Source organism: Sceloporus undulatus, chromosome 8, assembly GCF_019175285.1.
Source record: "Sceloporus undulatus isolate JIND9_A2432 ecotype Alabama chromosome 8, SceUnd_v1.1, whole genome shotgun sequence".
NCBI lineage: Eukaryota > Metazoa > Chordata > Lepidosauria > Squamata > Phrynosomatidae > Sceloporus > Sceloporus undulatus.
In genome coordinates, this window is record NC_056529.1 from 23,994,492 (window position 1) to 24,008,020 (window position 13,529).

General features: G+C 46.9%; 2 protein-coding genes across 8 annotated transcripts in view; one reads left to right on the forward strand and one right to left on the reverse strand.

Annotated features, from left to right (window-relative positions):
- Positions 1-7,851, reverse strand: part of CLEC16A (C-type lectin domain containing 16A) — a 57,827-nt gene extending 49,976 nt beyond the window's left edge. For 6 of the 7 annotated variants that reach the window (XR_006100486.1, XM_042437407.1, XM_042437408.1 and 3 more), the window contains exons 1-8: positions 7,631-7,851; positions 5,929-6,057; positions 4,794-4,927; positions 4,137-4,285; positions 3,598-3,703; positions 2,053-2,058; positions 1,598-1,721; positions 506-680 (exon numbers count right to left, since the gene is read on the reverse strand). Coding sequence is in view for 6 of the 7 variants with exons in the window: in XM_042437407.1 (XP_042293341.1) it covers positions 506-680; positions 1,598-1,721; positions 2,053-2,058; positions 3,598-3,703; positions 4,137-4,285; positions 4,794-4,927; positions 5,929-6,057; positions 7,631-7,713 (906 nt within the window). In the remaining variant the exon portion in view is untranslated. The remainder of the gene's footprint in view (positions 1-505; positions 681-1,597; positions 1,722-2,052; positions 2,059-3,597; positions 3,704-4,136; positions 4,286-4,793; positions 4,928-5,928; positions 6,058-7,630) is intronic. The other variant, XM_042437406.1, reaches the window with a different exon arrangement.
- A 2,237-nt stretch (positions 7,852-10,088) lies between these two features.
- DEXI (Dexi homolog) lies at positions 10,089-12,979 on the forward strand (the record flags this gene model as incomplete). Its single annotated transcript, XM_042437661.1, has 2 exons — positions 10,089-10,768; positions 11,608-12,979. A coding segment is annotated over one exon (246 nt), but the record flags the coding sequence as incomplete, so codon positions are not given.
- Positions 12,980-13,529: the final 550 nt, after the last annotated feature.

Here is a 13,529-nt window from a genome sequence, read left to right on the forward strand (position 1 = left end):
TGGGAAAGAGAGCCAAAGTGGTGTAGTGGCTTGTGTGCTGCACTAGGACTTTGGGAGACCAGGGTTTGAAATCCTGCTTGGCCATGGAAACCCAAAGGATGACCTCTCCCAGCCTAAGAGGAAGGTAATGGTCAACCTCCTCTCAATAAATCCTGCCAAGAAAACCCCAAGAGAGTTTTCCCAAACTGAAGAAACCTAACATGAAGCAGCTGGGAAACTTCTCCTCTCTAGATTTCCAGTGCACACATCCTCTTTTATCTTGGCTTGCAATAACAACACTTTCAGATATATATTTCTTCTAAAGGGTGACGTGAGATAGCAGGTATGAGCTGCAGGTTTCACTTCTCAAGAACAATTAATCATACAAGAATAGACACATACAGAACTGCACCTTTGTGAGGAACTGCAGTTTACAAGAAGGTGCAGCTGTACAATAACTTTGTCTAAAGTTACTCTGTACAAGGTAGAGTCAGGTTCTTAGTGTGAAGAGATGGCCATTCCTTACCTTATCTTGATTCACTAAGGAGTAGACATAAAGCGGCAGGAAGAGGCTATTCAGTAAGTGGTCGGTCAATACGTCGTTTAAGAATTCACAGTTAATGATAAGGATGTCATTGAGGTAATGAAGGTGATCAAGGTGCTCCGCTACCAGGTCACTTAGCTTCCCCCTATTTCTGTGTCTGCAAAAGAAGGACATTTTATTTTTTAAAAAGCCAAACAAACCACCAAACAGGACAGATGGCAAAATATGGTACAAAGCAACTTCTTATTCCTAGCATTCTTTATACATCAAGAAGAGTGGAGCTAAGTACATGCCGTTACATAATGCAGACCGTGATAGAGGACTATGGAAAAATTCTTTACACACCAAAAAAGTTAAACTCTTTTTGTTGTCTTCAAAGAGGCCTGGCCTTGATCTCTCACAAAAGGTGGAAATGCCTCTTTCTGAAAAGTTGCTGGTTGCACAATGCAGGTTTATCACCAACCAAACCCCTTCCCCCTCAAAGAAAGGGATCTTGGTTTGCTCACATGGAATTTTCCCATACAGTTCAACATTTTCCTAGCTGCCCTTCAAAAGCTGCAGTTTCCACAAGTGGCTCACAATGCTGTTATGTTACAAATGCGTAATGTCACAAGTCAATGCAGCAGTGGCTGCTTCCTGCACAGACCTACGTTTTTGTGTCATTTTCAGAGACCCGTCTTGCATAAAGCTCTCAGGAGCAGCGTCCAGTCTGCAGGGAACTAGGGCATGCCTCACTAAAGCTTTAGGCAGATTTAATCTATTAAAACATGTATAAAGTTAACTAAGATTGGTTTCAAGAGCCAGCATGGAATAGTGGTTTGAACATTAGACTAAAACTCTGGAGACCAAGGTTCAAATCCCTGTTCAACCACGGAAGCCCAGTAAGTGACCTTTGGCAAGTCACACACTCTCAGCCCCAGAAAACCACATGAGAGGGTTGTTTTAGAGTCACCCTAAGTTGAAGCAACTTGAAGGCACACAACAACAGCAAAAGATCTCTTTCTGTGATGATGTCAGAACAGGGAAAGCCTTAGCAAGAGGGGCATAACAGGAATAAACATCGAAAGGGCTTACTCTTCATCCGTTTTCACACAGTTATCCAGTTCTATCACATGGCTCCCAATAAACCAGACAAGGTTGGAGAAGTAAGGGACGGCGGTTTTATCCCGAATGTAGTGCAGCATAGGCTGGTTATCCACTGAAGAGAAAACAGTTTTTAAATCTCCATTTCTTCCAAAAGAGGATAAAAAACAAAACTACAACAACTTCGTCAAGCATATTAACAATAAATTCCTTTCTTTGGGCTGCATTTCTCTGGCTAACAATCTGTTCTATTCCATGTTTAATTATCTAGCAAAGTTTGTCAGATTATACACTAGAAGAGATAAAGCGAGGCTGTTATTAATATGCTGAAACAGCCGGTGGCATTGACCACAGCTAAGAAAACCTCTCGTTTTCTTGGGAAAGGGAGAACAATACAAGAAATATAAGCCGTCAGGCTAAAAAGCTGAAGTGATTAGCGGACTTACATGACACTGCAATAGGGAACACAGCAATCATCAGTGAAGAAAGGGCAGAAGGAGACAAAAACAGACAACAGTTAGACAGGGTTAGGAACCGGGAAGGTAAGGCATTCTCCAAAGGGTTCAGTAGCTAAAGCAGGAAGCATCTAGACTAGAAAAGACAGGGTTAGAAGGAAACAGCAGCAGAAACATCCATGCTCCCCAAAACAGCATGCTAGTTATCCTCCCCCCTAAAGTGGAAGCCACCCCACATCTACCCCCAGGACTGGAGGGAAGGAATGTGCAGCATCCAAACTCTATGGGAGGCTGGTAATCCCCAACCCCAGAAATGGTTTCCATGGGGCAGATGGAGGACCCCCTATTAACTTGAGAAGCTAAACCCCCACTTTGTGACCAGTCCAGAGCTTCCCTGCAGCAAAGGAAGTTGTCTTTCAAGGAACTTAGCTGCTGACTGTTATCCATCTTCTTTGAAAGGCAACTCTGAAACACGGGTGCCCCAGAATAACAATCTGAGATGCTGAGGGCATGTTTTTAAGAAACCCAAGCCCAATACTCCCCCCAAAGTTGTACAGTTCATTGGATCCTGGCCATAGGGACTCAATGGCAAGACAGCTAGTTCAGAAGGAGTTCCCATTTCTCAGCTCCCACTTGCTCTAACATCCCTACTAAAAAGCAAAGACAAGCATGGCCCATATTTCCTGTGACAGGAAATATATATACTTTTATTCTACTGCATACTGACATTTTCTTCACTGATGAACAAAGTCGATTTTATATATATGGGCGTGTGTGTTATGGAGACACAGCGAGGGGGGTACAGATGGAGCAGCCAAGAACAGAAAAACTTGTCGCACCCCGAAGCTTAACAAGTTTCATTAGGCTTCATGGTTTCATGGTTATCTGATGAAGAAAGCTGCTGTCTGTGAAAGGTCACGCCAAATAAAACTTGTTAATCTTGACGGTATCACAAGACTTTGTTCTTTTTGCTGCGACAGACTCACACGCCTCCTCTCTTGGAAGGAGCATTTAAGGCAACAGGCATTTCTATGCCTGTGGATATGTATCTAGAGTCTAGCCAAGCGTGACCTCTAGTGGCGATTACCACATACGCCTCTTTCATGCATGTCTCCCAGTTCAGTTCCAGTTTATGAAATCTTTCTTATTCGTCATTGGAAAGAAAGAGAAGCCACAATCTCTGGGACTGGTTTCCTCTCCCTTCCCAGATCTCTGTGATGACAAAATACTCTTCCAGAGGAATTTGTAGCCCAGAGGTGCGGTTTTGTTTTGTCTTTTTGGAGGAGGACTTCAGAAAGAAGGGAATACTTAAAGAAGACTTGGTAGAGATACACTACTGGATGGAGGTCAATGATCCAGAACTATTCTCTCAGATCAAAGCTTCAACAGCACTGATATTGACTTCATATAACAAGGCTTTGCTGTATTGAACATTTCCAAAGTGGCCAAGGCCTGATCAGCATCTTCAACATAACAGCTGCAGTGTCAATTTCACACTCAAGGTTCACCCAAGTGTGCAGATTTCAGAAAACATACCTTTGTAGACATTCAGTGTTATTGTTCTCACTGCAATCCTGACCATGCTTTCTGGGTGGTTGAAGAATTTAATGGCCTCTGTGTACAAGGCAAAGTCATTCGTGTGCTGAAAGAGAAAAGGGGGATTATTTAGCTCATGGTCTTAGACCATATCCTTCAATGCATTGCACTCTCTTTGCCCGGTTTCAGCAAAACACAACAGAAAATTACAAACTATGGCCTCATACAGACAGACCAAAATAAAGCTGCTTCAGGTCACTTTGGAAGTATACTGTTTAAATGATGCATGCATCCTAAAAGTCTGGAAGCCACGATCCAGTCCTAAGGACTGGAGTGCAGCTTTAGTGCAGCTTCCGGACTCTTAGGAGGCATGCAACATTTAAAAAGCATACCTCCAAAGTGGCCTGAAGCAGCTTTATTTCAGCAGTCTGTATGGGGCCTATGTCCCAAAAGGGAAGTTTGCCTGAGAGGACTCAGAATCCTCCACCTTTCACACAAAGATTGCAGTCTGAATGTTGGACACAGTTGCTGTTACTGACCTCATTGTAAAAGAAATGCACAGTGTGATTGTTGAGTTTCAGGGAAAGAGTTTTCAAGAACGAAATATAGTATGCCATGATCTCTTCATCAGAGAAGTCAAATTTGTGCACGATGATAGAATTTACGTAGTTATTGGAAAGCAGGTAGTCTGAAAGGGGAAAAACACGCACAACATTTACAAACTGAGACAATGCTTTAACACCCAGAATCAAGATGTTTTGACAAAGCAGTGTCCTGCAGCCACTCTGGTATCTTCAAAATGCTCAACAAGGCAGCAAACCATTGAAGACAGAAGGTTAACAGAAAGAGCCATATTCAACCACAGAGGTTTGCACACAGCTTTACTCTGCCACCTTATTTATGCAGATTTGAACCTCTAGCTCTATTTAACTTCAGATAAGAGAAGGCTTAGCTGGGCAATAGGCACACACCCTTTAAACTGGAAAAACATGCCTCAGCTCTACACCTGCATGCTTCTCCCAAACCCAAGGAACCCAATACACACTATCCTCATCTCACTCAATAGGACCCTGAGTCATCACTGAACTGACCACTGGATGTGTTTCCTGGGACCACAGTCTCCAGGACAAGGATTTAGCACCTCGGCCACATGGCACTGTTTTGAGGAAGACGACACAAGGCGCATGCACACTTACAGAGAGAAGTCTCATGACTAATGTTCTCGAAGAGGATGTTCAAAGTCTGGAGGAGCTGCACGCACACGTAGCGGCCAGACTTCTGTCGCAGGATGTTCAAGAAGTAGACAAACATGTTCTTCTCCAAGAAAAAGCTGGAATTAGCAGGAAAGGTTGTCACTTATTTGCTTCTAAAGGCCTGTTACAGACTGCCAAAATAAAGCTGTTTTGGGTCTCTTTGGAGGTATGCTATTTAAATGATGCCTGGGTCCTAAGAGTCTGGAGGTCGCGCCAAAGCCACACTCCATTCCTAAGCACTGGAGTGCAACTTTGGTGCAGCTTCTGGATTCTTAGGATGCATGCATCATTTAAACAGCATACCTCCAAAGCAGCTTTATTCTGGCAGTCTGTAACAGGCCTCAGTTTACTGAACACATCACTCTTGATTTAGAAAACATCTAGCCTCTATTCCAGCAAAGTTTGGGGGAAACCTGTTGTTTCATAAGGTTTAGCGTATCTGTTTCTTTTGCGCTTTTAAATGAATGTTTTCAATGGCTTTAATTCTATGGACAGCTAGGTCTCCATCTCCGTAGCAAAAACAATCCAATGTGATGCCCCTTTAACAGCCATGGCTCAGTGCTATGGAATCCTGGGAATAGTAGCTTGTTCTGGCACCAGAGTCTCTGACAGAGAAGGGCAAACGTCTCACAAAACTACAATTCTCTGAATGGCACAGCAGTTAAAGTGGCGTCAAACCAGATTATTTCTGCAGTGCAGATGCAGTTTAAGACTTTAGCGCCATGTGATTTTTTTTACAGTGATTAACCACTTAGCACCGTAATGGATTACAAAATCTATCTCAATTTAAACACAATTTCAGTCAGATGATTTCCTTGGTGATTTGAACTTGCAGCCCTAACCGCTTTTACTGGGGAGGGACCTTGTCTATACAGCATGATTTCTTAAACTAAACATGCACAGAACCAGGCAGTACTATGCGCCTGGGTTAAGCCAATGCACTATGCTTGCGATCCTAGACGCATTTAGAAAAACCAAAGCCAAGTGGAGCAATCTTTTAAGTATATATAGGAATGTAAATTCAATTGAGCTTTCACAGTGTTTCCCACTTAAAGCAAACACTTCAAGGCAAACTTACTCAAACACTGAGCTGTCATTTTGGTCTCCCCAAATGAGGATCTCGGTGATAGAGCGGATGGTCTCCACCAAAAGGTTGCGGTTGTGATCGGTCACAGTGGTATTTTTGGTCAGAACGTGGTACAGATACCTGGAAGGAGAGGAAAGGAAAGCAAAGGGAGTCAGAAGTACTCACAGCAAAAATACTGGGCCACTGCTCCATCTTTATGGTGTCTGTTTCCTTCTGGCCTTTCCTCCGGCGCAGGGGCCAAGGGGGCTCACAACACAAAAGGCAGCCAAAACCCCATCAGAACAGTGAAGGACAACCCAAATACAAAGAATCCTACCTTAAAAAACAAAAAAGCAGGCATCAAATTAAAACAGTCCAGAAACATAGACAAGGAAGGCTTGGATATTTGGAACCATGATGAAACTTTATTTGTCAGTCAGCAGCAGCAAAGGAAAGCAACTCTGAAGGCTCCTTCATTTGTTGACTCCGGCCCAAAACACGCTGCAGAAATAGTCCGGCTTGAGACCGCTTTAACTGCCCTGGATCAAGGCTAGGAGTCCTGGGAAGCGTAGCTCTGTGAGACATGGAGCCTCCTCTGTCAGAGAGAGCTCTGGGGCCACAATAAACTACAGCACTGATCCAGGGCAGTTAAAGTGGTCTCAAACCGGATTATTTCTGCAGTGTGCTTGGGACCTTTGTGAAATTGTGTGAAGCCCCTCTGCTTTTTAAGGCACCAAAACCAGTCAAGAGCCAGTGCAGTGGTTTGAGCGCTGGACTACGACTCTGGAGACCAGGGTTCGAATCTCAGTTCAGCCATGGAAACCCATTGGGTGGGTGACCCTGGGCAAGTCACACTCTCTCAGCCTCAGAGGATGCCAAGGAAACGCCAGGAGAGGTGCATCCAAGGGTCAGAAATGACTGGGAGCTGCACAACAACAAACAGCTCAACGCAAACAGGCTGAGTGACTCAGGCAGAGCAAGCGCACCTGAGAAACAGGAGAGTCAGCCCCAAAGAGCCCTGGGAGGCGCCTCTGGGAACCCTGTGGGATGAATGGAGACACAGGTCGTCTTTTACATGCCTCCAACTCATTAGCCCTGCAATGTCCAGGGATACTCCACTGACCGCCAAGGAAAGAAGGCATCCCTGGGAGTTGTAGGATGGAGACTGGTAGTCACCCAAAGCCAAAGGAGCTCTAGCACAGGGGGCTTGTATTGCCTTGCCTTGCCTTGTGTTTGTTTTCCCTTGTTTTTATTAGGCATCCATTCAAAGACAGTGAAGTCCTCCTCCTTAGTCTCCATCCTGGAGTTCCTTAGAGCCACTGGCCCCGATCTTTCCGCTCCCTTTTCCGTCCTGCGCCGGGACTATTGCTAGCTCCTCTTTTCAGGGCACAGCCCATAGGTGCTGAGGGGGGTGTGGGGTGTAGTACAGGGATCTGTAGTCATGCAAAGGAGCAGCAGCAGCATGGGGACTTGTAGTACACGAAGGGAGCCTTAGCACTTGGGGGGCGTAGTACAGGGCCTTGTAGGATAAGGACTATAGTAGTAAACTAAGAGAACTGCAGCGCTTGGCTTCGTAGTGTCTAAGGGCTTGTAGTAAACGAAGGGGCTGGTGGGATCCTAGTCGAGGGCCTGGTAGCCCTGAAGGGGCTGGTGGCCCTGGGGCCCCGAGGAGGGCCTCCCTCCCTCCCTCCCTCCCTCCCTTGCAGTCACTCACTTGAGGTGCTCGAGGGAGTGGATGTTCTTGGCGCCCTTGCCGTGCCCTCCGCCGCCGCCCCAGCTCCGCGAGCGCCCGAACATCCCTGGCCAGGCCGCCTTGCCCCGGCTACGGACTCACAAACCCCGCTGCCGCTGCTGCCGCTGCGTCCTCCTTCTCGCTCGCAGCCGCCGCCATTCTCGACGCCTCACTGACATTCTCCCCCCTCAGGCCAAACGGAGACACTGCGCATGCGCCTGCCGCCACGACGCACGACGCGTCGCCGCGGGGCACGGCGGGAAACACAGAGGCTCTCCCGATAGAGATGGCTGAGCCACAGGAACCGCACGGACTACGACTCCCAGCGTGCTTCGCGAGGGAGAGGAACCCGGAAGAGTAGGGAGGCAGGGAGGGGCGGAGCGTCTCGAAGGAGGGCGGAGGGGCGTTTGTGACCTGAGCGAGTGGGCGGGGCCTCAGAGGCTGGGGGCGGGCCGTGCGCGGGGAGGTATCTGCGCATGCGTCGGAGATGCACGCTGAACCATAGCAATGCAGATGACAACAATCATGAATTATTATCATCTGATATGTATATATAATATAATATACATAATAGTAATAATAGACTGCATATAATATATATATATATATTCATATATATGTATATGTATATATATATAATTTAATAATTAATTAATTAACAGTATTATCAATTCCCTGCCGTTTTATTATTGATTCCATGTCCATGCAATTATTATTATTATTATTATTATTATTATTAATTCATTTTTTTAAAAAGCTGCCATCTGTCCATCAAATGCTAAATTATGCTCCAGATTATTATTATTATTATTATTATTATTATTAGGCTCATTATCGGTTGTCATTAACTGCCCTTGGCTCAGTGCTATGGAATCCTGGGATCTGTAGTTCTGTGAGACATTCACAGCCCTGGGGGAGGTGCCACAACAAAACTACAATTCCCAGAATTCCATAGCATGGAGCCAGGGCGATCAGAGTGGGTTTTCTACTCCTGCAGTGCATAGAGGCTGGGTCACCTCCTGTCCTGCTCTGCAGGGTCGTTTTGCAGCCCTCTCTTTGCTTTTGCTCCTCGAGCTGTCACTCACCGAGGCCAAGAGCCAATCAGGGCCCTGGAGGGGCGTGTCCAGGCGGGAGCGCGCACGCCCAGAGCCCAGCTGTCCCTCTCCTCGGGAGCGCGCCTGGCTCAGCTGCAGCGGAGGCCCGTCTCTCTCTTTGCTGCCTCGGCCTCGCTGGCCCTGGCCCTCCTGAGCCAGAGATGCCTTTGCAAAGGCCCCAGGAGCCCCCCTAGGACGCCCCCGAAGGTCAGTGGGGGCTTTGGAGGACCCAGCCCCTTTAAAAGCCTGGCTTGTATTCTCTCTCTTTGGGGGGTTGCATCTCCCCTGGGAATTTGGGGAAGGAGGGGCAACCCTGATCTTGCTTGATGCATTGATCGTCATTTGGGGGCCCTTGACCCTGCTTCTCCAACCCCCCATCCTTCCTCTCTCTCTCTCTCGCTCTCTCTTTTAGGGGGTTATTTCTCCACCTGGGAATTTGGGGAGGGGGCACCCCTCATCTTTCCAGGAGGCTGCTTTGGGAAGGGGGGGCTGCAGTGACCCACATTTGGGGACCCTGATCCCCTTTTCCCGCTCCTCCATTTTGTTCTCTGCCTTTACTTTTTGGAGGTTATTTCTCCACCAGAGAATTTGGGGAGGGGGCAACCCAGATTTTGCTTTATGAAGTGCTGGGGCGCAGTGACCCACATTTAGGGACCCTTGCCCCCCCTTTTCTGTTTTTGCTTTTATTCCCCCCCCCCCCATCCTTTCTTTTGTTATCTATTTTTGGGGCTATTTCTCCCTTTGGAGATTTGGGGAGGGGACCCCCCTGATTTTGCCAGAAAGCTGCTTTGGGGAAGGGTTTCTTGGTCTTCAGGGATCTGCATTTGGGGTTCCTTGCCCCCCACTTTTTCTGCTCCCAAATTTTTCCATCCCTGAATGAATTGCAAAGGGAAGCTAGGCTTAATTCTTAATTCTTTTGCCTCTGAAGATGAATTTTTCTAAATCATTTGGGGAGGGGGACAAACTGGACTTTAAACCCCACTCCCTAAAAGTCCCAATGATTTGGGGAAGGGGACCAATGGACTTCCATTCCCAGCCCCAGAAAAAGTTGACTAAACCAGTAGTTCCCAAACTTTGGGCTTCCAGGTGTTTTGGACTTCAACTCCCAGAAGCCCCAGACAGCTTTGGTTAATGGTAAAGAATTCTGGGACCTGAAGTCCAACACAGTTGGAGAAACCAAGTCTGGGAATCATTGTGGCTCTAAATTATTTGGGGAGGGGGCAAACTGGACTTTCATTACAGTTGCCCTCCATCCTCCATTGACCATCCTTTGGTTTCTTGTTGTGCCCAGCCAGGCGTCCCTTTCTCCAGCCCCCCACAGATCGGGTCCATCGGATGTCCACTGAGACCCCCTTCCCGGGCAGCGGCCCCCCGCTCCTCACCTTATGTTCTACGTGGGCCTCTTCTGCGTCAACCTGCTCATCCTCTACTACGCCTTCCTCCTGGAGTACATCGCCCTCAACGTGGGCATCGTCTTCCTCCCCGAGGACATGGACCAGGCCTTGGTGGACCTCGGGGTCCTCTCTGACCCGGCCCTCGGCCTCTATGACCTGGACAGCGAGGTGGACGTACTGGACGGCTACTGGGAGTAAAAGCTGACTGGTCAAGCCAGAGCCGGACCGCCGAGGAGGGCCAGACCCAAATGAGAAGCTAAGGAGAGGACCCAAGTAGTCTCCAAGGAGGAAAACCGGGCATTGGACATCCAGACGTGGCCACAAGGCTGGGCTCCACCTTCGCCAGACCTTGCCGGACTCGAGTTGGGATGGCGGACCCTGGATTTGGAAGGGGCCACAAATGTCCCGCCTGGGCCAGAAATGGATGTCCAACTTGTTGGGTTGGCGGGTGCTTCTCAGGGAACGGGGTGGGTGCCTTTGCGATTCAGGGAAGGGCTTCCTGCAAACTTTGGGAGCAAGATGGACGGATGGATGGACGGACGGAGCATGGAGGGAAGGAGGAGGCCGGCTACCTTGCGTCTCCGTGGAAGAGGAGTGGGCCATGCGCGGGGCGGCCCCTTTCCGGCGTTGATGTAAGTGCTGCTCTCTGGCCAGAGATGGAGAAGGTTCATTTTGACATTTTATTCTTTTAAAAATGGGAATTTTGGGATTGAGGGACACACATTTTTGGTTCAGAGGACATGCCTGGTTCTGATGGGATGATCATTCTGCAATGGTTGGGTCAATGGGGCGGTAGACTCGAAAACGGGTCCCAAGAGGGCATCTACTCAACCCCCTTGCAATCCACTGCTAGGTCCATCCCACCCTACTATCCACTTTTGCAAGAGGGTTTAAAAGAAGAATCACAGATAGAAAGAGGATGGGTCCCCCTCCCCAAAGACCCCTGGTTTCCTTGGGCTATGGGTTCGAGAACCGGAAAGACCCCAGAGGTGTGTTCATATTTCTTATATGTGTGCATGCATTGCTAGTTTATGCACAGTACTGTACAAATGCCTGTGTGTTTATATTTGTTATAGGTATATATGTGTGTGTTGCAGATGTTTGTATACGATTGTATACATGCCTCTGTGTGTGTTTATATTTGTTATAGGTAGATATGTGTCTGTGTGTGTTGCAGATGTTTGTCTGGAATCGTAGGGCTGAGTAATTTTGGATAGATAACTATACTTTCAGCTAGGAAGGGAACTTGGAAGCTCTAATGGCATCAATATCCCGCAAAGCATAACATTCTTGCATCCTTGTATAAAATTAGCAAACGCAGGAGATGCAGGCTTTCAAAACAGAATAAAACCCCAAATCGATCGTTGGGCTTCGGGGAAAGTTTGGTGGGGCTGTCTGCCCAATTGAGAATATTGCAAGCCTAAGGGATAACTGTTTCCTTTGTAAACATTCTCTCTCCTTTTCATTTTAGATTTGCAGGAGGTTGTGACCCATAGGAAAACGCGGCTGAGATTTCCAAGCCAGGAGCGCAATGGGACAAGGCTGGGGCAAAAGGACAAGGCTTTCGAAGCTTGCAAGGTCTCCCCCGAAAAGAGGGCTGCACCGAGGGTCTGAATCTAGCCTCTTCCTCGGCCCTTTTGCCGCTATTATCAGAGGTTTTGCCATGGTTCTGCAGGGATTTTTTAAACACAACGATTCAGGATTTGCTTAGAAGGGCTTCCAAGACGCCTCTCAAAGAGAGTCGGGTCGTTTTTGTTGGATTTAGAAACAAAAAATCACTTGCTTTTTGCAAACTTCCAATTTTGGGTGAGACATTGAGAACATTATTATTATTATTATTATTATTATTATTATTATTATATTTATTAGTATCCCACTCCTTTCCCCCCCAAAAAAGTATAAGAGCTTTCGCACATTGCATTTGTGGGGTTGCTTTTAAGAGGAGGGGGCTTAATCATGGGAAATCATGCATCCATCATTGGACTGCTACTCCCATCATCCCTAGCCAGCACATCAGTATGGCCAGGGGATTATGGGAGTTATTGTCCATAGGGTTATTTGGCACATTGGGTTTGAGTCCAATGAAGATGGAAGGTGGCTGGGTGATCCTGGGAACTGTATTTTGCTGCCAGGACCAATGGAAATGCCAGGATGGAGGACCATGGACGTTGTAGTCTTTTTGGCCAGGGTCCAGATATGAGAATGCCAGGATGGAAGACGCCTGGTTCAAGGTTCATACCTTCATGCCCAAAACACTGACTTGCGCATGGAAAGCTTGCGTATCATTAAAGATGCATTACAGCATGTCATGCTACAGTGCTAGGTTTCCAGCTGCGGGGAATGCCTTGGTTTTGGCAACTGCCGAGACAAGCGATCCTTTTGCATGCCTCCGGAGCAGCTCTGGCTAACTAGCCCACGGCTACTAAACCCACGCTCTTTCTGAAAAAGCGCAATCCCTCTCCAATGGCGGCAATCCGTAGTCGCCATTTTTTAAATGCTAGAGATCAAGTTGCACTTTCCGAATTCTTTTTCTGAGCCCGTCAAGCGCCGGGAGCCTCATTTCGAACCCTCAAAGGAGTTGCCTTTTTAATGCAAAAGGTTATTTTTAAAAACATGAAATAAAATCCAGATTTTGCAGGGAATGTAGTCACTACAGAGAAGAAGTATTTTTGTAGCTTTGAGAAAGGAACCAAGGCCTCGTTCATCGATGCTCAGAGATTATTTTTGGGGGGGTAAAGTGTTTAAACGCAGTTGTTTTGTCAGGGAGAAAAAATGTAAAGCAAAGCAATATGTAAATATCCTATTCCAAATACAACCGTGCAAAGATCCCTTGCGAGGATTGTGTGTTCATTTACAAGCAAATGGCGGCCTGGCGTTTTCGTGCAGCTCAGATCTTTGCGCAACTCTGGAAATTGATTTGGGTTTTGAAAAACCTTCACTTCTGGCTCTGAAAAGCTTTATTTAAAAGGTGCGCTGATGCTCCTCAAGACTGCCGCAAAAAGGGAATTCAAGGCAGCGCTTGCAAAAATCAGGACCGTTTAGTAGAAAGCATGAGAAGAAAGGCACTCTTGCATTAATGTCCTACCTATTGATGGCTAGACGTCTTACACTTTTCCTTTCATGCACTTTAGAAATATGGATCTCTGATGTAGCGCTTTCTGGAGTATCTACATTTTCCTAAAATGGTGCATTTCAGAAATGATGCATCTCCAATGCTTACATTTTCCAAATACGTTTCAGTTCAGAAACATTTGCCTCTCATGCGGATATTTCTGGAAGGTTCACATTTCCCCCACAGATTTTGCAATCCAGAAATATATACTCTTGGTGTAGCTATTTGAGAAATATCTGCATTTTCCTAAACAGTCCAGAAATACTTATTACCCAAAATGT